The 24,506-nt window shown below is 33.0% G+C and overlaps 1 protein-coding gene across 1 annotated transcript; it reads left to right on the top strand.

The window, feature by feature from the left end:
- Positions 1 to 3,324, top strand: LOC133690042 (G-type lectin S-receptor-like serine/threonine-protein kinase CES101). Its single transcript, XM_062110190.1, has 7 exons — positions 1 to 1,409; positions 1,492 to 1,593; positions 1,683 to 1,861; positions 1,946 to 2,156; positions 2,274 to 2,511; positions 2,592 to 2,745; positions 2,833 to 3,324. Exons 1-7 carry the CDS (start codon positions 239 to 241, stop codon positions 3,124 to 3,126), a joined length of 2,349 nt encoding a protein of 782 aa, XP_061966174.1. The 5' UTR covers positions 1 to 238; the 3' UTR covers positions 3,127 to 3,324.
- The last annotated feature ends 21,182 nt before the right edge of the window (positions 3,325 to 24,506 follow it).

Below are 24,506 nucleotides of genomic sequence, written 5' to 3'. Positions count from 1 at the left end.
CAACTGTCAACAATTTCCTAGCAAGTTTCTCATTGTACAAATGTGTTCGCTCTGGTGACCATTGCCAACAAAACCTTTTCTTGTTTGCCTTCTTTTCTTATTGGTTTCTTAATTATTTTTTATTCTTTCAGTTTTTTGATAAATTAGAAAAGAAAAAAAGAGTCTAATATATTTCATTGATTAACGAGGTATCGGAATCGGCAGGCCAAACTTGTTGGCTACCTTTTTATTTCCTTCCATGGCTAGCTGGATCTACCGGTTCCTTCTGTTTTGCTTCTGTGCCTCTCACGCTTGGGCAGCAGACATACTGTACCAAGGTGGCGATTCCCTCAATTCCCTCAATTCTTCCAATACTCTAGTTTCCAAAAATGGGCTCTTCACTTTAGGATTCACGAGACTTGGCTCTGCCGAGTCGAATGCTAGGTACTTGGGAATATGGTACAACAATAACAAAAGCCACCCTTTTTGGCTAGCCAACAGAGACAAACCCATAGCAGACAATTCAGGGGTTCTTGCAATAGATGGATCAGGAAATATGAAACTCACCTACTCTGGAGGTGATCCTGTTGAGTTCTATTCAAGTCAATCTTCTAAAACCAATATAACAGCTATTTTAGAAGATTCAGGCAATTTTGTTCTCAAAGATGAAAATTCTGGCAGCCAACAGGTCTTATGGCAAAGCTTCGACATTCCGACTGACACATTCTTGCCTGGAATGAAGTTAGGGATCAACCATAGAACTCGCCAAACCTGGTCCCTCATGTCGTGGTTGAGCGACTTAGTGCCCACTCCCGCTGGTGCTTTCACTTTTGAATGGGATACTAATGGAAAGAAGCTGGTCATTAAGCGGCGAGATGTGATTTATTGGACTACTGGACCATTGAGGAGCAATACTAGTTTCGAAATTCCTTTTCTGGATGCAGCGGTTCTTGATTTCAGTTTTATTAATGATTCTAACGCAGACGAGGATTACTTTATGTTCACAGTTTCTGCAAATCAATTTACTCCTCAGGGTCAAAGGAATTTTTCAATGTGGCAGTTGAAATATGATGGAAGCATAGCAGATCAAGGTACTGGAAGAACGTATGGGGGCACAGCATGTAAAGGATATAACATAGATGGTGGTTGCAAGAGGTGGTCAGGACCGGCATGCAGGAGCAATAGGAACAGTTTTGAATTGAGATCAGGTTACTTTCTTAACACAGTTCCTAGGAAGGTCGACTATAATTCTAGTCTTAGCATTAGTGATTGCAAGGACATCTGCTGGAAAAATTGTACATGTGTTGGTGTTACTCCCATGGTCAATAATGTCATCAATACTGGATGCGTGTTTTGGTATGGAAGCTTTACACAAGGCCTGACTGGAAATAACATTCAACACTACATCATTGTTGATCAAGGCTCTTCAGGTTAGCTGCTCTTTCATTTTCTGGTTACCAATTTATAACCCAACAACGTAATTAATTTTAAATAAATTGCCATTGGATGTAGGGAAAATGAATTGGATATGGATTATTTTAGCTTCCGTGGGATTTGTTTCATTGATGGGGCTCGCGGGACTCTTGTGGTATCTGAGAAGGAGAAGGCTTGGAGGTAACATTTTCGAAATAACATTTTTTTTATATGCACTATGACTTGTTGAATTCAGTCATTTACTTACTTAATCATATCAATCTGAGTAGAGAAGTACCTATTTGAGTTGCTGACAATGGATGCAACGAACGACACGCTTGAACTCGAAAATGACGGAAACAAGGGCCATAATTTGAAGGTGTTCAGTGCTGCAACAATCATGGCTGCTACAAATTCCTTTTCTGCAGAGAATAAGCTTGGACAAGGTGGTTTTGGACCAGTTTACAAGGTAGTCTAGTAAAAAATTACTTAACGAACCTTGTTAATTTTGTATCTCAGACCAAGTATTGAGTTGAGAGCTGTTTTACTTCAGGGGACATTGCCGGATGGGCGAGAGATAGCTGTAAAAAGATTGTCAAAAAGTTCAGGACAAGGGCTGGTGGAATTCAAAAACGAGCTTATACTCATAGCTAAATTGCAACACATGAATCTTGTCAGACTCGTAGGATGCTGCATTCAAGGGGAAGAGAAAATGTTAGTGTACGAATACATGCCTAATAAAAGCTTGGATTCATTTATATTTGGTAAGTTAATTATGCCATCATCCTATAAAGTGAATGGATCTCGGTTTTTGCAAGGTTTTGGACTTGGATGAATAACATTGCTGGCATATTCACTGTTCTGTTCTGTTTTGAATGCAGATGAATCAAAAAGGGAGCTGCTAGACTGGAAGAAACGTTTCGAGATTATCGAAGGCATTGCTCAAGGCCTACTTTACCTTCATAAGTACTCGAGATTGAGGATAATTCACAGAGATTTGAAGGCTGGCAACATACTACTTGATGAAAATCTGAACCCCAAAATTTCTGATTTTGGCATGGCAAGAATTTTTAAGATTAATGATTTACAAGCAAATACAAACCAAATTGTTGGAACACGGTGCGTATATATTTACAGTTCTATGATTCATTACTCTTTAAGTGCTTAAAAATAACATAACATTAAGTTTTTCCATCCAGTGGATATATGTCCCCTGAGTATGTCATGGAGGGCATCTTCTCTGTGAAATCCGATGTCTTCAGTTTTGGAGTTTTACTGCTGGAAATTGTGAGTGGTAGAAAGATTCATGGCCACCTTCAAATAGACGGCCGCCCTCTTAATCTTGTGGGATATGTAAGTTCATTTCATGCAACCTCATAAATTATACATTGCTAGCTGCATCAGCTTTTAATTTTAACATTAAACGTAAACTTGATTCAGGCATGGGAGCTATGGAAAGCAGGTAGCCCATTTGAGCTGGTGGATCCAATACTAAGAGAATCTTGCTCTAAAGACCAAGTCTTGAGATGCATTCATGTGGGCTTGCTATGTGTAGAAGACAATGCAGTGGATAGGCCGATCATGTCAGATGTTATATCAATGCTAACAAGCGAAGCACAATTACCACTTCCCAAACAGCCTGCATTTTCCAGTGCAAGAAGTATTGTGGAAGAAAATCCAGCAGAGACTGGTTCCATAAATGATGTTTCTATGTCAACCATGTATGCGAGATAGATGATAATTAGAGCGTTAGATGGTTTCTTTGTCCTTAAATTTTGTTTGTCATATGTCTATTTGGAGCAGACACATTCTCCATCAGTATTTTGCTTTTTCAATGATTAGTCTTTTTTGGTGCTCTCAAAATTTAAGTTTCATTCGGAATATGCTTAGAAATTCTTAACAAGGTTGTATTTCATATTATATGTACCATTATTTGTTATAATATTATTAAATTAACAGAGTTTATTAAACTCACATGAGCCAATTACTTGAATATTATATTTTTTAATTTTTAAAAAATATTTATTTTTTTTTAATATTTTTTATGCCAAAATAAAGACGGGCCCGTGGTGTAGTGCGGGCCAGCTAACTAGTATAAACACTAAATAAGATAGTAATACATTTTAGAGAAAGACACAAAATAGTGTGGATTGAAATAATATTGACCTTTTTGCCATTCTCAATAAAAAAACAATGGCCTCCATGATGGGGTAATATGGTTTTTCCCACATGATCCATTGATTAGTATCAAATTGATGGGGATGAATTGGTTTATACACATTTAATTACATCCATTGATAAGGAAAAAAACTTAACACAATAAAATTACTTAGTAATTCTTAAAAGAAAAAAATATCAAATTTACATCGGGAACTTCATCTTTTTCTTTTTTAAGCACAATTAAATGACAAAATAACCTTTAGAATAAAAATATTATTAAGCTAGTGTGCAAGGGCTTTTTTTATTTTCAACTTGATTTTTGGTTATAATCAAATTGAAAGAGGAAAAATTTGGTATTTTAATAAATATAAATATTATTTAAAAAACAAATGATTGGTGCGTGCGCGTGGAAGACCCCCGCACCATTCGAGCGGCACATTAGGCATCTTCTGGTAGCCGAATGGTGGCTTCCCAGGCGGCATTTAAATCTTCTTGGATGCTCCTCTATTCCTAGGTGGTGTCTGTGAAAATCAGACTTTTAGTTTGCCGTCGACAACCTTTTTTCTTTTTTTTCCCTCTTGATTTTTATGTCTACCCCTTTAATTTTTCAATGTAGTTATTCAATTTGGTTTTTCTACAAATTTTATCCTCAATATTTTTATTAATATTTATTTTATTGGAAATAATTTATAAAATTAATTTTTTTAATTTTATCTTCCAATTTTTGTAATCGATAATATTTGGTCCCCAATTCTTTTTATTGTTATTTTTGGTTTTTTAATCATTTTCTTGATTTATCTTATGTTTCAATTTCATCCCTTTTTTTTTATTTCATTTAATTTTCATACTAGTTTTAGTCCTCATTCTTTTGATTGTTTTTTTTATCATTTTCTTAGTTTATTTTATTTTTCAAAATTATCCTTCATTGTTTGATTTTATTTAATTTTTATACCAAATTTGGTTCTCATTCTTTTGATTTCCATGTCTAGTTTTTTAATTTTGAATGATTAAGATTTTGCTTCGTGATTTTCTCATAGGTTTTGAAGATTAGCTCGATTTGACTTCGGTCTTTTTTTAAAATTTTATCATTCAAGATAGGTTATTGGGCATTTAGCTTTGTGATTTTTGTCATTTTCTTTTCTATAAGATTATCTCGATCTCATATCCTATGTCACATATTAGTCGAGTTAATTCTAGTTAACTCGGGGTTTTTTTTTATTTTCTTAATTGATTTTTTTTAACTTTTTTGTTTCATTATTTAGTTTGATTGAGAGTTAAACTCCATTGTTTTATTCAATTTCTTTTGTACGGGGTTGTCCTGACCTCACAAACAGGCTGTGAATTGGACATGTTGATTCAAGTCAGTTTCTTTTTATCCTTTTTAAAAATGGATTTGTTTTGAATTCGTCTTTCAGCCTTTCATTTGCTGGTAATTGAGCTTTTTTTTTTTCTCTTTATGAGGCTATTTCATTCTCATTCAATTTACGCTTTGTTATTAAATAAGATTGTTGAGTTCTTTTAAAAATATTTAGAGGGTATCATTTAATTTAGCATTCTTTTAATTTTCATTGGCTTTTTTTATCAATCATATTATGAAATTAACCAAGATTATCGAATACATTCGAATTAATGACATGGGTCCCAAATTTGTTTTGCTCTTTTAAAAACGCTATCATTTTTCGAGTAATGTTTTTATATTATGAAAAATTTGACCTGTTGCATGACATAACACATGCCACCTATCGAATCTCATCTAATTATTCACATACTAAATATAAAAATACTAGCTAAACACATATCATGAATGATACTTGGTACTCTAAAAAGATAAGATTCTTGACTTTACTTGTCTTTACTTTTGATTCTTATCCTTTATTGGTTAAAAAGATTTGGAGTTAACCATCTAGTATTTTGATCATTAAAAACCCTAAATGGTATTTAGAGTTTGAATAAGAGGACTAGTTATATAAAGAGAGGATAGTATTACTCTTAATACACCCTATCTAAGATAAGCTATATTTTTTATTTGTTTGATTATTACTAAGGTATTATTATGTTTTTTTTTCTAATCACTGGGTTTGTTTATTGGATAAAGTAGATCCACCTCTATAGAGTGAACCATGGCTTTACAGGTTAAACATAACTATTCTAAAGACGAAATATATTTTTGCATTTGTTTCCTTAAATACTGAGAATACATCTTATATATAAGTTCATAATCCCTAATATTAAAAATAAAAAAATTAATTTTTTTGATGTTTTGAAATTAGGTCAACTCCTTGTTATTAAATCTATGATGCATACAAAATATAAAAACTGTTTTTTTTTTCTGTATTTTCAAGAATTGCGAAATCATGCAAAGTATTTTATTTTTTATTTTTTGTATTAGAATGCAAACATGATTTTTTTGGATATACTTAGCTATATGCAATTTAAAACATAAATGCATTTTTGAAAGAAGGAATTTTTTTTTGTTTTTATATATTATTATTATTATTTTTACAAAAAAAGTTTATTTAATACCAGAAAATGTTTTATGTGTAAGTTCATAATTTTAAATATTAAATATTAAAGGGTAAAAAAAATAACATAGAAAATCCAAAATTAATTGCAAAATGGTTCAAAATTTGAAAAATAATTAAAATTAAAATAAGCCATGTTTGACAAGACATAAAAAATAAAAAATAAATAAAAGCTATGAAAAATAGGTTTAAACAGGCCCTTAGCTAATAAATGCATACTTAAAACTTGCCTTGAGATCGTATTTTCCAAACACGCCTTAAGATTCAAAAATTCATTTTTCATTTGGTAAATTTCTGTTGGGGCCAAACACGTCCTTTAAGGTTTTTACAGGCTCAGCACACCCACATGGATTGGGGTTCTGGCCTAAACTAGCACAAGCCTGGTACGAAGGAAACGAATGGGTGTAAAGAAAACTAAATAGCCCAACCTTCTTTTTCTTTCAAAACAGAGGAATTTTGGAAACCCAATCCATAAACAAAAGAACAAAAAAAGCTCTTCACGTTACAATGATCAAAACCAACATTTTACATGAACCTTACCCATCACCTACATCATTTCCTGCTGCTCAATGTAAAAAAAAATGATATTTCATTTGCAAATCCTAGGAAGTCTCATACGATTTAAAGCAAAGCATGCTCCCTACACCATCATCTTGACAAATGGCAGAGATGCAAGCAAGAATATGCAGAAACCAACTTTACAGTGGAAAACTTGAACAGGAATGTTAGACAATTGAACTCTAGTGTTTCAGTTTGTCTAAATCAAGTATTGTTTGTTTTCTTTTCTTTCATTTCTGTTTTGATTTGGTCAAAGTGAATCCCTTGTTTTTCTGAAGTTGTTGCTGAGTTAGTGGCAGCACATTATCCACTACAGAGTTAGTGGTAGCACATTGTCCACTACAGTTAGTGGTTGTTAACTAGGGAAGTTTGTTAAGTTTTCTCATGTATTTAAAGACATGCAGTTAATGAAATACTTACTGAGACATTTTATCAAACACCTTGTGTGTAGTTCGTGTTCTTCAATACTCAGCATTGTTGTTCTTGATTATGCATCCCTTCACCTGCACAAAACACAGTAACATAATTCTCAACAGTGGTATCAGAGCTCTCTTAGATCTTACAGGACCAAAACATTTTTTTCAAAAATCTCAAAAAAAATGACATCCAATAACCTACTTTTAAACTCCCCCATTATATTCACTGGCGAAAACTACCACATTTGGTCAGTGAAGACGCAAGCTTTTCTTGAAGCTTATGATCTTTGGGAAATTGTTTCCGAAGACAAACCAGTAGCTCCCTTACCAACAAATCCCACTATGGCTCAAATCAAGTTTAGCAGTGAGGAAAAGGCAAAGAAATCCAAGGCAAAATCAATCATCCAGAATTCTGTGGCAGAAAGCATTTTCTACAGAATTATGGCATGCAATTCAGCCAAAGAGGCTTGGAACAAACTAAAAGAAGAATACCAAGGCAGTGACAGAACAAGGCAAATGCAAGTGCTGAATTTGAAAAGAGATTTTGAGGCACTTAACATGCAAGAAGATGAAACAATCTCCAAGTATTCTGATCGAATTTCACTAATTATCAACAACATCAGATTACTTGGAGAAGACTTTCCTGACAGCAGGATTGTGGAGAAGGTTCTTGTGACTCTTCCTGAGAGGTTTGAATCCAAAATCTCCTCTCTGGAAGAATCAAAGGACCTCAGTAAAATCTCATTAGGTGAACTAATGAGTGCTCTTCAAGCACAGGAGCAACGAAGAACAATCAGGCAAGACAGATTGACAGAAGGAGCCTTTTATGTGCAAAAACAACAAGCTGTAAAAGGAAAGAAGTTGCTTAATCTGAGAAGTAAAGGCAAAAATGAAGGGGGCAGCACCAGTGAAGGTTCAAAACAGAAGAAGTTTCCTCCTTGCACTAACTGCAAAAGAAACACACATTCAGAAAAATATTGCTGGTGGAGGCCAGATGCAATTTGTGGAAATTGCAAGCAATTAGGGCACATCACAAAGGTCTGCAAGCTCACCTTGCGGATGAAGTTGATACACAGGAGGAGCAATTCTTTGTTGTCACTTGTTTCTCAACAAATGATTCAGCTGATACTTGGCTTATCGATAGTGGATGCACACACCATTTGTGCAACGATGCTGGAATGTTCAAAACCCTTGATGAATCTTACAAATCCAGAGTAAAGGTTGGCAATGGAGATTTTCTGGAGGTCAAAGGCAGAGGGTCAGTAAATGTTCAAACACGTTCAGGTATCAAAATCATTCCTGATGTGTTATTCATACCTGAAATCAATCAAAATTTGTTGAGTGTTGGACAAATGATGGAGAAAAACTATTCTCTTCAGTTTAAGGATCATAAATGCACTATCTTTGATCCTTCTGGAGAACAAGTGTTCTGTGTAAAGATGAAAAACATAAGCTTTGTTGTTGACTGGGATAAAGTATCCAATCATGCATATGTGAGTGCTAGTCAGGATATTTCAAATCTTTGGCATAAAAGATTTGGCCATTTCAATCAAAATGGCTTGTCAATTCTGAAACAAAAGGAAATGGTTGAAGCATTGCCCACATTGAATGGTGAGCTTCAATTGTGTGAAACATGTCAACTTGGCAAGCAATCCAGGCCACCATTTCCTAAAGGGCAAGCAGGGAGAGCCAGCCAAAAGCTTCAGCTCATCCACACTGATGTGTGTGGACCTATGAAGACAACCTCATTATGTGATAACAAGTATTTCATTCTCTTTATTGATGATTATACTAGGATGTGTTGGGTGTATTTCATCAAATTTAAGAGTGAAGTATTTACAATCTTTCAAACATTCAAAGCTTTAGTTGAGAATCAAAGTGACATGCTAATTAAATGCTTAAGATCTGACAATGGTACTGAATATACCTCAAATCAGTTTCTTGAGTTTTGCAACAGCAGAGGCATTGTGCACCAGTACACTACACCATACACACCACAACAAAATGGTGTGTGTGAAAGGAAGAACAGAACAGTAATGGAGATGGCTAGATGTCTCTTACTTGAAAAGAAAATGCCAAACAAATTATGGGCAGAGGCAGTCAATACCTCTGTTTACTTGCTGAATCAACTTCCAACCAAAGCACTGGAGGACAAGACACCATATGAAGGCTGGAATGGTGTCAAACCTGCTGTAGATCATCTTCGAATCTTTGGTAGCATATGTTATTATCATATAGCTGAGCCAAAGAGGAGCAAACTTGACAAAAAAGCTCAGAAGGGAGTTCTTGTGGGCTATGGAATAACTACCAAAGGATACAGAATCCTTTGCTTACAAACAGAGAAGGTAATTCTCAGCAGAGATGTGAAGGTTGATGAAGCAATCACATGAGATTGGGAACATAAGAAAAATATGATTTCTGATCAACCATTCACCATTCAACCTCAGCTGGTAGCTGATGAATCAGTGGATGACTTTCCAGTTAGAGGCACAAGATCATTGGAAGATATTCACCTAAGATGCAACATGGCAATTCTAGAACCAACTAGCTATACTGAAGCTCAAGAATTTCCAGCATGGAGGAGAGCAATGGAGGCAGAAATGGAAATGATCAACAAAAATGCAATATGGCAGTTGATTGAAAGGCCTAAGCATCGCAAGGTGATAGGTGTGAGATGGGTTTTTAAAACAAAACTCAATCCAGATGGGTCAATATGCAAATACAAGGCTAGATTGGTGGTAAAGGGTTATGCTCAGCAATATGGTGTGGACTACCTAGAGACCTTTGCTCCAGTAGCAAGGTATGATACTATTAGACTTCTCATTACACTTGCAGCATATAACTCTTGGCAGATTCACCAACTTGATGTCAAGTCTGCCTTCTTAAATGGATTTCTTGCTGAAGAAATCTTTGTAGAGCAACCCGATGGGTATGTTGTTAAAGATAAAGAAGATTATGTGTATCTACTTAAGAAGGCCTTGTATGGGTTGAAACAAGCTCCCCGAGCTTGGTATGACAGAATGGACACACATCTATTTCAACTTGGGTTCAGCAGAAGCCAAAATGAAGCAACTTTGTATGTGAAATCATGTGGTAACCATTTTCTAATTGTATCTATTTACGTAGATGATATGCTCATCACAGGAAGTGAACTTGGAATGATCCAAGAGTTCAAAGATGAAATGAAGAAGATGTTTGAGATGTCTGATCTTGGAATGATGAACTACTTCCTTGGAATGGAAGTGATGCAATCCAGCCATAGCATTTTTACATGCCAAAAGAAGTATGCTTCAGACATCCTAAAAAGATTCAAATTGTATCTATTTACGTAGATGATATGCTCATCACAGGAAGTGAACTTGGAATGATCCAAGAGTTCAAAGATGAAATGAAGAAGATGTTTGAGATGTCTGATCTTGGAATGATGAACTACTTCCTTGGAATGGAAGTGATGCAATCCAGCCATGGCATTTTTACATGCCCAAAGAAGTATGCTTCAGACATCCTAAAAAGATTCAAAATGCAGGATTGTAAACCAGTGGGGACTCTTATGACAACAAGTATCAAGTTTAGCAAGGATGATGAATCTGAAAAAGTGGATGAAAGTTTGTATAGAGGCTTAATTGGCAGCCAGCAGACTCATTTTATTGTGATATCTCACAGCAAGCAGACCTGACATATTGTTTGTTGTGAGCATTCTTTCAAGGTTCATGCATTCTCCAAAGGAGACTCATTTTATTGCAGCAAAAAGGATACTTAGATATATTAAAGGTACCATTGATCTTGGTATTTTCTGTCCAAGATCATCAGAAGGAGCTGTGGAACTAAAAGGCTATACTGACAGTGACTAGGGAGGCTGTGTTGATGATTCAAGAAGCACTTCAGGGTATTTATTCTCACTCAATTCAGGTGTCTTCACCTGGAGTTCAAAGAAGCAAGAGACAACAACTCAGTCCACTGCAGAAGCAGAGTACATTGTTGCTGCCGCTGCTGTCAACCAAGCAATTTGGTTGAGGAAAATGTTAAAGGATTTGGGACATGAACAGATTGAAGCTACTAAAATCATGTGTGATAACAGTTCTGCAGTATCAATTTCAAAGAATCTAGTCTTTCATGGACGTACAAAGCATATCAAAATCAAGTTTCATTTTATTAGAGAAGTTCAACAATCTAATGAAGTGATGCTGATTCATTGTTCTTCTGAAGAACAACTTGCAGATATATTTACCAAACCACTACCTAAAGAGAGATTTGAGACATTAAGACAAAAGATTGGAATTTGTCGTCAAAATGTCAAGGAGGAGTGTTAGACAATTGACATTTTAACTCTAGTGTTTCAGTTTGTCTAAATCAAGTATTGTCTGTTTTCTTTTCTTTCATTTCTGTTTTGATTTGGTCAAAGTAAATCCCTTGTTTTTCTGAAGTTGTTGCTGAGTTAGTGGCAGCACATTATCCACTACAGAGTTAGTGGTAGCACATTGTCCACTACAGTTAGTGGCTGTTAACTAGGGAAGTTTGTTAAGTTTTCTCATGTATTTAAAGACATGCAGTTAATGAAATACTCACTGAGACATTTTATCAAACACCTTGTGTGTAGTTCGTGTTCTTCAATACTCAGCATTGTTGTTCTTGATTGTGCATCCCTTCACCTGCACAAAACACAGCAACATAATTCTCAACAAGGAACAAAAAGAGAAGAATCAAAAACTATATACCTATGGCAGCTGAGAGGGAGGTTTCTCACGAGACTGGAAATAATGAATGTTTTTTGCTTTGTAATGACAACACTTTGTTTTTCTCCTTGTTACTAACACTTAACTTCTCTTTGGTCCCGACTGTACGTCTGAAGTGCCCTCCCCGTGAGTGAAGTTAAATATGTATGGCGTGAAGTGTTTAGGGGGAGCTAAGAATGGAGGCTGTGGTGTGCACTGGTGTTCACTGATCTGGAGTGGGTGATGGTGGATGTAAAAGTTTTCCAAAACTAGGAACTAGGGCTTGAAATAAGTAACGACAGTGTGGTTATCGGCCCTCCTTTTCAGGCTCTTGCTTTTTTGAGTCACAGCTTAATTATCCTCCCCCACTTTGGTTAATATTTGGTGGGAGTTCTATAGAACAATATTGCAAAAAATCTGGAAGCCATGAGCTGGGTGCAGCTGGGTGATGTATCCTTGATAGTAAAAAATAGATCATAATCATTCATTTAAGGGTGAAAGATGGAAAGCAATAAAATAACACAAGAGGTAAACAAGTTTTTAGCTACTAACATTATTAAGAAGGTGATGTATCCTTCTTGGCTAGCCAATATGGTAATTGTCAAGTAAAGCAATGGCAAGTTGTTTATGTGTGTGTTAGTGTGTACTTCATGAATTTAATACTTCATGAATTTAAATAAATTCTGCCTAAAGGATAACTATCCCCTCTCTAATATTGATTGATTGGTTGACTCCGCCATAGGTTTTGAGTACTTAAGCTCTTTAGATGCCAATTCTAGATATCACCAGATCCCATGCACTTAGATAATGAGGAAAAACCATCCCCATTCCAACTGAAAGGAAACATTTTGTTATAGAGTCATGCCCTTTTAGTTCAAAAATGTTGGAGTTACTTACCAATGGATGATGAATAAAATATTCAAGAATCAACTTGTAAGAATTATGGAGGGATACATTGATGACATGTTAGTGAAGAGTATGATCTTTAAACAACATCTCCTAAATCTAGAAGAAATATTCTTTGTACTTGACCATTATCAGATGAAACTTAATCCTTTCAAATATGTTTTTACCTTCTAAAGAGGAAAGTTATTAGGTTTCCTAGTGATTAACAAGGGAATCGAGCCTAACCCAGAAAAGCCTCAAGCTATTCTTGACATGACTCCTTCTTGACATGGACACTAAAAAGCATCAATAAAAAGTTCAGTTGTTTGGACACTGAAAATCTACAACGAAAAACTGAGTCGTTTGGACACTGAAAATCATTAACGAAAAACTAAGTTGTTTGGACACTTAAAATCAATGAAAAATTAAGTCATATGGACATTGAAAATTTTGAATGAAGAATGGAGTTGTTTAAAAATAAAATTTTAGTGTAAATAGATGCTAATTTAGTGAATTAAAGTGATAATAAAAATAATCTATACATTAACTTGTTTACAAAACTAATTAGGTATGTGAATTAATAGATGTGATGAATAGGTCTGAAAGATTTGAGTACTGATTTAGGATATTCCATTGAAATGTAGGAGAAACATTCAGAGTGGGACCCGACTTTTCAGAAATATGTATAGTAGAAGTTTAAGGTAAGGGTTGCCCCTTTGCTTCTATAATTATTTAAATTTCTATAATGCTAGAATATAATAATTATTATTTGTATTTCATACTACTGTGTATCATGAGAAAGATTGTTATGTAAATAATGCCTACAGGCATGAGAATATATTGATATGTGAATATTACATAATTAAAGGCGCGAGAATTATTGTGATGTGAATATTGCTTACAAGCAATAGAAATATTGTCATTGTGTAAATGTTGCCAACGAGCAGGATAAATATTATTATTGTATGAATATTGCCTACGGGCATGAGGATCGATTATTGTGATGTGAATATTGCCTACAAGCAAGAGAAATATTATCATACATAAATGTTGCCAAGGGGCAAGAAAAATATTATTATTGTGTGAATGTTGCCTACGGGTATAAATATATATGAGTTATGATCAATTGCAATGATAGACATCTATTAAAAAACAAATCAAAATTGACTGGATGACCTGTAGGGAGCTAGTAGGATCAACGAGGTTAATGATCGAGATATTTAAATTGACTAGTTGATGGCTAGTGGCATATATGTTCAGATGACCGAGATATTTAAATTTACTAGCCAATTGTTAGTGGCATTTGTGTTTAGATGACCGAGATATTTAAATTGACTAGCCGATGGCTAGTGGCATCAATATTTAGACGATCAAAATAATTTATCCGATGGCTAGTGACATTTGTGTTCAGATGACCAGGATAATTTATTTTAACTAACCAATGGTGAGTGACATCTGTGTTTAGATGACTGGGATAATTTACTTAGTTTAGCCGAAGGCTAGTGGTATCTATATTCAGATGACTGAGATAAATGACTAGTTAAGTTAATTCGAAAGGAATTAGTATTGCATGATTGTTAGAATATTGAATTCATCTAAAAGTTAAAATACGAACCATCCGTAAGCTTTAAATAAGGAATTTAATCTATTACATGTGATGACTAGATAAGTTAAATGGTCATGAACATGTTTTATTTGATTAATTATTGCATTATAGTCTAATATGATGAAATAGTCTAATTGTCAAGTTCCTTTCATGTTGGGGTTGACTAGTAGATCTTTATCATGCTACTTTTCAATATAAATAGGGATATTATAAATCATAAATGTTAAGTGGATATATATTAGGATTTTGATACTTTATCTTGGACTTGTAATTATGTTATTGTAATAACATTATTATTGACTTGTATTTCTTTTGTTAAGTTTATTAACGTCTACTTAAATCCATGGAAATGTAGATAAAACTCTATATGTATTTTTGTATTTTAATGCTAGTACTCCTTGTATTATATGGAACATATGTCTCACAAATTATAAGTTCATTAAATTCTTATATGCATTAAGTATGATTCATGAATATTTAAGGATATGTCATATCGTGTTGTGCTAGGATGGGATGCGATACGAACCAAGATAGTTGGACCTTGATAATAGTGATGACCATGATATATAAATGTGGAGATGTTGATGCAACCATATTATTCAATAGTTTCACCCACATTTAACTAGTGTTTTGCCTATGTTTTATATATAAAATGCCTTGATATTCTTTGTTTTATGTTTTGAAGGCACTTTTGGATGAAAGATGCAAAAAGGAGTAAATTGGAGATAATTGGCAGATTTGACCTTCAGTCGATGTTTTGTGCAGAGCGTGAGCTCTAGAGGTTGAAATGAAGTGATTCCAGTGGAATTAAAAAGGTAACATCCATACCTTTCTGGACATCTAAGGCAAGAAAATAAAATAAGGAAGAGCATGGAAATCGCAGCCTTCAAAGTCAAATCTCGCAATCTGTCAGTGTTGACCTTTGGCCATTCCAACTTGAATATCTGGAGCTACAGAAGTCCAATTGATGCAAACTCAATTTTGTTGGATTCATGACTCAAAGTTATATAAACGCTCAAACTTTCAGCCAAAAACGATGTCATATGAGGGAGATATGATTTTTCAAAGATGAGATCTGAATTCTGCCAGCAAACAGGTTTCGTGAAGAAACGAGTCCAAATGACATTCCGAAGCATTTAAACCGATATCCAAGTTTTTATTTCAGCAATTTAGCTCCTCTAAATCAAAGCTTGAAGATTTCATGCAAGGCTATTTCTCCTTTTTAGGAAAATAGTTATTGAAGTACTTAAATGTAAACAGTCTACTTAATGGAGGACTATTTTGTAAAATAGAGACCTAGGGTTTCCTAGGATATAAAAAGAATGAGAGAAGAGAAGGGGAGCAGCCAGCCAAGGAGAGAAAAACGCCCCCTTCCTCTAAGAAACCCTAAATTATGCATTCTTTCTTCTTTTTGATTAGTTGTTCAACAAACATGCAAGGCTAGACACTTTTTCTTGGTTGCAAGGACACGGAAACCTTCGGATTTCAAGAACTGTGAGATTTATTTTACCTTTTCTTTTCAGTTTATATGATGAATATGTTTGTTCTCTTATGCTTATTTTTCCTATGATTGTTTATTTTAATTGCTAGAGCGGACTCTAAGTTATTATTGTAGACAATCTATTGTTAAGTTTGATATCAAAACCGGAGTTGTGGTATATGAACTTGTGAAGCAACTGAGTTTAATAATTGTGGCGGATCTACGTTATTAATCTTAGGGAGAACATTCAATCAAATCAAACATAGACTGCGGACAGTTATGTTTTCTTGATTAATCAACTTATCTAGTTCTTAAGGCTGCCATTGAATTAAATTACTAGTGCGGACACTGTGGTTGTTTGATGGTTAGGGCTAGTTATACGGCGGATCCGTTAACTAACCAATGTTAAGAAGAGATAAATATTCAGAATATAAATTGATGTTTTGTTTCCATGATCAGTTCTGATTTCTGTAGGTGGATGTGTGCTTGTGACCAAGGTTTGTTCTCTTGATAATTTTCTGATTTTATTAAATTTAGTTTGATAGTTTTCTGTTTTCTTTTGCTTTAGCCTAGATAACGTCCAACCCCCCCCCCAAATTGCATATCATCTAGCATAAAAATCTGACTTGAATCTTCCTCGTGGGATCGACCCCTTGCTTGCTCTATACTATCTTGTGTGTTGTGTTTGAAGCTAGGGTAATTAATTTGTGCGACCGCGACATCGCAACAGATGTCGATAACTGGGTATGCTTAAAAACAAGGAAAACTCTGTTGAATTTTAGGTAGGGATCCAAAAGAAAATGGCCCTATTTTCAAAGAAGTGTTATGATTTATTTTGCTCAGTTTGCTTGTGAAAATTCAGGATGTTACACATAACTCGTCTAAGAGAGCGCACTTTACCTTTTTTCAAAACTTTGAGAAACATATCCAATTTTGCGTGGACTATAGATTGTCAGATGGCTTTTGAGAAGCTCAAATTTCATCTTTCATTCCTCAAGATATTTTCTTAGCCTAAGGAAAGTGAAATTTTTTTTTTTCTTAATTTCAGAGTGTCAGACTCAATGGTGAGCGTGTTCTAGTTAGAGATGATAAAAAAAATACGTACAGTTTATTACTCAAGCCATACCCTTCATGATGCTGAAACCAAATATTTAAAAGTGGAGAAGGTAGTATGCGCTCTAATAAGCGCCTCTAGGAAACTCAAGCCATATTTCCAAGCTTACCGAGTCATAGTACTATCAGGTCAGCCTTTGCGACAAATCCTTCATAAGCTAGAGATGTTTGGATGCTTGGTGAAATGGGCTATTAAATTGGGAGAGTTTGGACTGTAGTATAGAACCCAGTCGGTTCCCCAGTCGGTTTTAAAGGGTCAAACTTTAATAGATTTCATTGTTGAGTACTCTTTTGAGGGTTCTAGGAATACATCTAAATCCCCACATTTAATCACAACTTCTTCTACTACACTAGATGCGCCAATAGAATAACATCTGATAATCTCTTTGTAGAAATTGTATGTTGATGGCTCTTCCAATGTCAATGGAAGTGGAGCTAGGATAATACCAATCGGTCCTGAAAAATAAGTCTTTAAATATAGAGTTCGCTTTGAGTTCCCGGCCACGAATAATATGTCAGAGTATAAAGCTCTCCTAGCAATGCAGAGACTTTAAAGGCATACCTACTTGAAGCTCATAATGACTCTTAGTTAGAGGTTGGTCAAAGCTAAGAAATTTATGAAGCTAGAGAACCAACTATACAACGATATCTTCGAAAGGTCCAATCTTATCTCTCTAAGAAAGATGGAGGCAAAAGTATTTCAATCAATTGCATTCCAAGGGAGGATATCTATCGAGTGGATCTCTTGTCTAACAAGCTCCAATCCTATAGATCTCTTAGTGGATGTCTAAGTTGAAATCTTAGAAAAAACAAGTGTAGGCGAATAAGAGCTTGTTGCTGCTCCCATCAGCTTTGAGGGAGATTGAAGAACCTCAATTAGGATATACTTGCTTACTAGGGAATTACCTTTAAATATAAATGAAGTTCACCTAAATATGCGAGCAGTTGGGTATTATATATGTTGCATGTGTGCAGCGTTGTGACGATCATTCTTCTAAACCTAAATCTTTATGGTGATGGGTGGAAAGGACAATGAATTATTGTCCTTTATCAGTAAAAAAAAGGATGGAGTCGTCACCTAACAAAATAGATTTTTGGTGTTTTTTGTAATGTAGATCAAATTCTCATAGCTTTAATAAACTAGTTATTAAATCTAAAATGCATACAAAATATAAAAACTAATTTTGTAATTTTTAGTATGCTAAATTATGCTAATATGATTTATTTTTTAGAAACTTGGACATATGTAATTTTAAACTAAAGTTGTATTTTTTGAAAGATAGATTTTTGTTGTTTTTGTGAAAGAAAACATATTTATTTAATATAAAAAAAGCTTCTCACATGTAAGTCACAATTCCAAATATTAAATATCGAAGGGTAAAAAATATGGGGAACTCAAAATTAATTGCAAGAAAATCTTCCAAAACAATTAAAAATTTATTAAAATTAGACTAAAAACCATGTTTGGCAAAACATAAAAATGCGTTTAATCAAGCTATTTTAACCACAATATAAACTCAACGTAAATTACTAACCAACTTAATAATCTGAAAATCAAATAATCAAACATCAAAACTTGTTAATTTCATAAATCATATTCAAATCTCATACTAATTCAAACGAATCAATAGAAACCCAAGCATAATTCATGCATCAAGATTTAATGTTCAATTATTAATTATAATCCTAAAAAATAAACTTAACAAATGAACACAAATTTTCAAGTCATTTTAAATCAAAAACACACATTGATCATAAATATCCAAACTTAAACCCCCCATCATAGCTTGAGATGAGGGGTTTCAGCACTGCAACATAACTGACGTCTTCATACACAATATCAATAATGCAGCCACGAAGGGAGTTTAAATTTTAAAGCCACCATCTAAGAGAATTTATTTGAATGTGCTAGAACAATATAAAAGGTGCAACTATATTGTCAAAGTAACTCCTCACCAGGGAGGGTCTGGTTTCGACGAAGTTAATTGGATTAATTAAAAAAAATTATTTTTTTAAAATTTAAATTAATTTCAATTTTGGTTCAGTCAGGTTTCTACCGACTAGGCCAGTTTATAACAGTACAACAAACTTCAAAAACAGATTTGAAGTGATCGGGTTAAAAAAATAAAATTAAGGCCTTAAAAAAGGGAACAAAGGGACCCGATCCCGAAAAGAAAAAGTTCAGAATATAGAGTTCGACTTTGACAAAACTAGCCCAGTCATGACCAACAGACTTGGCCAATTCAAAATCCCGAGGGAGTTTTTATTTTCAGAAAAATATTTTAGAAATTAGATTTGACTTTTTTTTAGATCAATCCAGATTTGATTAAGCGATTGGATATTTGGGTTTATAATTATATTGGTTGTTTGTTTTTTTAAAATATTTTTAAAAAAAATTATTTTTTTTATTTTAAATTAATTTTTTTAACGATTTCATATTATTTTGATATTATAAATGATATTATTAGAGATTTATAAGTGGTTAATATATTATTAAATTTATTTAAATCAATAACTAAGAATCTTAAGTTTTTTTTAAAAAAAAACATTTCCAGAAAAAAAAATAAACACATGGCATAATCTAGTCGGTTATTAAGCTGCGAGGCGAGCATTTTTTGATTGCTAGTGGATCATTGAGGAGCAATGACAGTTTCGAAAATGTTGACCAGACTTTTAAACAGGTAAATAGTAAATCTAACCCAAAAAAAAAACATCTTTCAAACTTATAAAATTATTTATTTTTATGTTTTAAAAGTGTTTATATATATATATATATATATATATATATAAATTAATATTTTTTTGATATTTTTAAATCATTTTTATGCGCTGATATCAAAAATAATTTTTTAAAAATAAAAAAAAAATTATTTTGATACATTTCCGAGTGAAAAACACTTTAAAAAACAACCGCAACCACGATTATGATGGGTTTGAGAGTGTATTAATTGGTGTTTATAGTTCAAAATATTTTTTACTTGAAAATTTATAAAAATAATATTTTTTTAATTTTTAAAAATTATTTTTAATATCAACCCATCAAAACAATTTAAAAATAAAAAAAATTAAATTTTTATAAAATATGGATTCAATCACCAGTTATTGTATTTTGTGTTCTATTAATAAATTCCATTTATCAGCTCTGACAATGTTTTTTTAAATAATAATGTTAGATATTTTTTAATAATTTTGATGAGTCAATGTTTAAAATAAAATAAATAAAAAGTATTTCAATATCTTTAAAAATGCCAAACAATTATTTGACCGGGTGTTATATCGCGATCTAGATGGCTACAATTGTGCCGGTATTTCCAGGGGTCCACTGGAAAACTGCGGTGCCGGAAATATTGAATAAACTAGTGTCTGTCTCCCTGCGCCTTCCGTCTTCAAAGAGGCAACAACCTATAAAATGTCGTCAGGCAGGCAAGGAAGGTTTTAGTTCTTTTCAAGCATTGAAGAGATCAAGTGCTTGCATGGACACGTGGTGCTGGAGAAGAAAATTGCCTGCCATGGACATGCTTTGCTCCGCACAAATCGTGTCTATTAAAAGCAATTTCCCTGTCTCTCGTATATTATGTCGTCTATAAAGCACTTATGTTTTTTTACGGGACAGTGATTTTTTTCGATCTGAGAAAAAGAAGGAAAATAAATGAAACGAGAGGATTGGAAAAACCTTGTCTGCCCCTGTCGCTATGTGGATCTTTAAACACGACAAACAAATACTGTCCTGTTCAAACCAGGAAGGAAAAAAAAAACATGATTAACATGGGAAGATGAGGTGTCGTAATTGGTGGCGTTGATCTTGATACACTAGCAGCCTCCCGAATTTCTAGGCGCTGACCTGAAAAGGGCCATGATGCATGCACAGCAATCACGCCGCTGGTGTAAAGTCCTGAGATTTGAATGGAGACCATATCATGCCCAAGGTAAGTGTTGTATAACATAGATGAAGAATGGAGAACATATTGTACCTGAGTAGAGAAGAGAAGTTTAATAAAAGGAAAATATTGAGTTATGTGGAGAATCCCATGAAGAAAATGTCACGACAGATGTTTTGTGGAGATCATTGCAGTATATATATTGTTTCTTGGAGATTCTACCTCTGATTTACTACAAAGATCATTATATGGTGACTATTTCATATATACTTCACATGATGATTAATCATAAGGATTTTCATGGAGATTGCTTATAGAGATTACCATAGATATTTATCATGAAAATCATTATTGATATTATCATGTTGCTTACCCATGAAGACTGGTATGGAGATTTCTGATGGAGATCTTGAAGATTTTACTATATCTAATATATTTAGGTTCAGCCATAAACTTTGCCCAACACTAAATAAGTCTGGCAAAATACCACAACCAATAAGTTTGGGTTCAATCATATATTAAATCTAAAGCAATATAGTTTTGACAAATTACTAAATCCAATGAATTTAGATTCAGCCATGTGCTGAACCCAAGAAAATATGAATTTGATAAAATGCCAGACGTAACAAACGTTTATAATTAAGATCTAGAGCTTGTTTGTTGTGTTTCAAAAATATTTAAGAAAATAATTATTTTTTTATTTTAAATTAATTATTTTAGTGTTTTTATATTATTTTGGTATTATTAAATTTCTTTATATATAATTAATATAATATTTTTTAATAATATTATTAAATTTATTCAAAACAATAACAGTTTGACTGCTACTGGATCATCGAGGAGCAATGACAGTTTCGAAAATGTTGACTGGATGTCAGGACTTTTAAACATGTAAAATAGTAAATCAATAATATATTTTTTATTTTAAAAAAATTATTTTAATATCAACCCATTAAAAAAATTTAGAAATATAAAAAAATTAAAATTTTATAAAATACGGATTCAATCACCAGGAATTTTATTTTGTGTTCTATTAATAAATTCCATTTATCAGCTCTGGAAAAAAAAAATCTTAAAAAAATTAATAATGTTAGATATCATATGCTTTTCAATACGTGGGAGAATTGCATCTCCAGTAATAGAATTTTATCTTGCTTACGTGGGCGATTTGATAAGTTTTGAAGGGAATTCATTGTGTTTTCCAAGCCCTTAACATGTTCTCGGTGGGTCTTAGGATACATTAAATATTCATGTTGTGGTCTCATATGACCTCTAAAAGAAGGACCAATCAAGATTTTTTTGAAAGTTTGAGGTACTTTTTTAGTTCAAGGACAGTAATATAATCTGAATTAGATGAATATCAACTTAAATAAATGGGTTTGTTTAGATAGTTATTTTATTTGATAGATAATGTATATTATTAAAACCGATAATATCTGATAATTTGAATATCTAAAATTGAATAAATAAGATATAAATATATATATATATATTTTTAATTTTCATTCCTAATTTAAGCTGAAAATTAATTCAAGCTTGTGTCTCCCTTGAATAACATTATTTAATGGAATCAGAACACAATTAGGCGACCTATTGCTACCTTCTCTTTGGCCTCTTCTTATACTTTGATGGCACATTTTCTATCCTTTTTCTCTCTCGTCAAATGTGGGGATCTTTGTTTGATTGTTCATATCGATTAGTTTTTTTACTACTTTTCAAGCTGACGTTAATTTGTTGTTATGTGTTTGTGTAGTTTCTTCAAGCTTTGAAGCACACAGCCAGAATGATTGCATGCACTTGCTCCTTGACATGCCTCGTTAATTACTCTGCATCGATGTACGTGAATGCTGACTTCAAATTAGCCTTGGCATATACAGGCAGCGTGGATGGTTCTTTTCTTTCCATTGATCAGCACATCCCCTCCGAAATTTTCTTGGATTTTGACAGTTCCTTGCAATTAAACTTTGTAGCTCGTAAAGGTCTAATCTCGGTTAGCTAAAGAATTTTTGCTTGTCTATGTTTGGGAACAAACTACTAGGATTTTTATCATCAATTTTTGTACTTACTAGGCTAAGAAAACAAAATAATATTTGATTAATCACTATCCAAATATTAAATAACATATTCCTTGAATATATTAGATTTTTGAATATCATTAGATGACATTATTTGTGAAAAATACTTTTAAAAAACAATTAATTACCCTACAGTTTTATTGAGATCCCTATTTATTATCAATGATAAATAATCAAGAAACTCCTAAAATAGAATGTGTAACTTATCTCCCTGTCGTGATAGAAACTCATGCACAGCTAACCCTTCAATAGCTTATTAATCATGTACAACTCTTCAACGTGTAGGAAGAGGTTGTCATGCTGTAACAGCGTGTGCAACCTCTTCCGATGAAGTTAAGCCGTCATATAACTTTTAAATTAAGGAGGATATAATCTTTTTTTTTATTGATATAAGTCCTAGAACTTTAATAATTTACTCGATTCATCGAAAACCACCCTTCTATTTTAACGAAGTCCAAATCAAAACCTTTTTCCCTTTATGTTTTTTGTGTCATGGCCGAACTTTAATAAGAAAAGAAGGTGAGAATTTTTCTTCCTTCTTACAAAAATCATTATTTAATTAACTTATCAACATCAATTATCTATAATTTGATAAGATTTCTAAATAATTTTATTAAAACTCAATTGTTTCAATTTTCTTCTTTTTAGCCGAAATTCACCTAAAAGAAGAAAGTGAGGATTTTTCCTCTCTTTGAAAATCCTTACTCATTTCATTTATTAACATTTATAAACTTTTATTTTCCCACAATTTCCAACACAATTGCATTAAAACCTTAAATCTCTTAAATCTTTCTATTCGGTCCAAACCTCTAATAAAAAGGGGGAAAGAGATTTTGTTTTTTCTATTTAAAATTAAACACCTATCCAATCGTAATTCACTTTAACATGGTTCAAACATAATTTGTATTATTCTCATAATTAATGCCATAAACTCATAATTTCATGTAATTACAATAATTCAATTCCTTTTTCAAAACATAAAATTAGAGAAATTAATTTCTGGGAGCATGTTTTTTTACCACTAGAATCTAGCTGCTTTTTATCTCCTCTTTCAAATCAGGAACCAAAAAATAAAAAAAATAAAATCTAATAGTAAAATTGAATTTCATGAATTTTTAGGGATTTAAAGTTTATGATTTGAAAAGCTAGAGAACCAAAGTATGTGTTTAGCCCCAAGTTTAAAAAAACCACCTCTTTATACCTATTTTTTTTTTAATTTAATCTCCTATCTTTGTATCTTGTCCTTTTTTTAATAAATATGTTATTATTAACCATCGATTTGGGTCTTTTAGGGTATAATCATGAAAGAAAAAGATTAAAAGAATAAAAAATAAACATCATTGTGATAATCCACAATATTTTGTCTCTCTTGAACAGTTGCGTGGAAAAGGATATGTTTTTTAGAGTATTTTTTATTTACGATAACCTAAAACTTATTGAGTTGTCCTTAAAAAGCCTTTCTTTGATCACATTCAGAGCACTGGACTCTATTATATGTAAAAGGTAGTTCGAGGATATATATATATATATATAGTGTTTCTCATTGTACAAACGCGTTAATTCCTTCTGTTGACCATTTACAACAAAACCATTTCTTGTTTGCCTTCTTTTCTTTATTATTTTTTATTTTTCTTATGAAATTAGGAAAGAGAAAAGTCCAAGTCAATTTCAATGATTAACGAGCCGGCAGCTCAAAATTGTTGGCTATA

This window comes from Populus nigra, chromosome 1 (genome assembly GCF_951802175.1).
Source record: "Populus nigra chromosome 1, ddPopNigr1.1, whole genome shotgun sequence".
Classification (NCBI taxonomy): Eukaryota; Viridiplantae; Streptophyta; class Magnoliopsida; order Malpighiales; family Salicaceae; genus Populus; species Populus nigra.
This window is presented reverse-complemented; position numbering and strand designations above follow the sequence as displayed.

What these genes read in the sequence shown, in the direction of transcription:
- LOC133690042 (XM_062110190.1), top strand. Translation starts at nt 239, where the DNA reads ATGGCTAGCTGGATCTACCGGTTCCTTCTGTTTTGCTTCTGTGCCTCT. An exon ending in AACCAAATTGTTGGAACACG is followed by an intron (nt 2,512 to 2,591) that starts GTGCGTATATAT and finishes TTTTCCATCCAG; the next exon opens with TGGATATATGTCCCCTGAGT. An exon ending in CTCTTAATCTTGTGGGATAT is followed by an intron (nt 2,746 to 2,832) that starts GTAAGTTCATTT and finishes AACTTGATTCAG; the next exon opens with GCATGGGAGCTATGGAAAGC.